At 39.5% G+C, this 1,724-nt stretch overlaps 1 protein-coding gene across 1 annotated transcript in view; it reads right to left on the minus strand.

Moving 5' to 3' along the window:
* The window catches only part of LOC106872908 (papilin), a 151,893-nt gene that overhangs the window by 65,902 nt on the left and 84,267 nt on the right, over window positions 1-1,724 (minus strand). Inside the window, exons 29-30 of the mRNA XM_052978120.1 lie at window positions 1,350-1,532; window positions 208-244 (exon numbers count right to left, since the gene is read on the minus strand). Of these exons, the coding sequence (XP_052834080.1) occupies window positions 208-244; window positions 1,350-1,532 (220 nt within the window). The remainder of the gene's footprint in view (window positions 1-207; window positions 245-1,349; window positions 1,533-1,724) is intronic.

Here is a 1,724-nt window from a genome sequence, read left to right on the forward strand (position 1 = left end):
AAAAGACCGATGGAATATGTATCAGACATAAACAATTAAGTAATGGGGTTGATTTGTTTAACTAAAATTCTTCAAAGCTCTGCTCCAGCATGGCCACAGTCAAATGACTGAAACAAGTAAAAGATAAAAGATATATATATTCTTTTGCTTGTTTCAGTAATTTGACTGCAGCCATGCTGGAGCACTGCCTTTTAATTGGACATTTACCCTTCTCCAATTGCTGTATATTGTCTGTATAATGTGTCTTTTGTCAATTTAGTTATAAAATAAACAGATTAATCAACGGAATACAGTGTCTGCAAGTCGATAGGTAGCGCATATTCCCCTCCATTTTCTTATTGCTATATAAATTTAGGGTTAAAAAAAACCCTTTTACCTGCACCCACTTATTGCACTTGGTATAACACTAGTGTAACAATAATTGGGTACCCTCCCAGCAGTATATTGGATATATATTATCCCTTAGTGGGTTGGATCCTCAACCCCTAACTCTCTTGGATTATATATATATATATATATATAATCGTTGCCAGTGCCCCTGGACTGGCTCTTGTGCGGGTGGCACATAAAATACACCATTTTGAGCGTGGCCGTTGCCAGTACCGCCTGAACGGCCTTCGTGCGGGTGACAAGTAAAAGCACCCACTACTCTCTCTAAGTGGTTGGCATTAGGAAGGGCATCCAGCTGTAGAAACTCTGCCAAATCAGATTGGAGCCTGGTGTTGCCATCCGGTTTCACCAGTCCTCAGTCAAATCGTCCAACCCATGCTAGCATGGAAGGCGGACGTTAAACGATGATGATGATGATGATGATGATATATATGCATTTATATATATATATATATATATATGTATATATGTATATATATTATGTTGAATTGTTAATCCCAACCCATTTTTTTTTTCTTTCTCTCTCCATATTTTTTTCCTCTGAATCCCTTATGTTGAAGAGTGTAGGGCTCGAAACATCAAAGACTTTTCCATTCTTCCTGAGCGCTAAACTAATACACTTGCCTGTTGTATCCTCACTTGTCTCCATCATTTTTTCCCCGTAAATTTGAACTACACACACACACACAAGGAGATGGATAATATCTGTAATATCTACAGATATATTCAAATGCTGTATCTGCTGTAAACTGTATAACTGTGCTAACCACTGCACCGATGTGACAGTACAGCTTTAACCCTCCAAATTAGCAGGCTTAACATAAAACATTGAGGATTACAGATATCAGTGGGCCAGTCATAGAGGAACTCCATCCACAAGATATTGTGTGTGTGCACACATGCATGTGTGTGGAAGTGCGTATTTAAATATTCAAATGATGTGCATGAAGCCAACTCACCATTTTTGTTGCAGATTGCTTCACACTCGTATTTTGTCGTGAACCTGTTCTTGTTGCCTTCGCAGCCTCCATAGAGAAATTTCCTGCATTGACCAACTGGCATATCATAATGCCACGAAGGAATTGCCCCTTTGCACGAGCCGATCTTCTTGGCGAAATGGCATACGTCTTTGGCGGATTCTCCTGAAATGAAATTTCATGAAATAAAAGTATAGCCGGCCATGGAATGAGATGATCAATGCAGCTATTTGGACTCTGACCATGCAGCATGGCTGACCGGATGTTTAATCTGTTTTGATGGCAGTATGTTCTGGCACTGAGGGGGTAAACACACACAGATACAAACATGTGCATGTGTGCACAGAAATATATATA

The sequence above is a fragment of the Octopus bimaculoides genome, chromosome 30 (genome assembly GCF_001194135.2).
Source record: "Octopus bimaculoides isolate UCB-OBI-ISO-001 chromosome 30, ASM119413v2, whole genome shotgun sequence".
In the NCBI taxonomy this organism is placed as follows: Eukaryota; Metazoa; Mollusca; class Cephalopoda; order Octopoda; family Octopodidae; genus Octopus; species Octopus bimaculoides.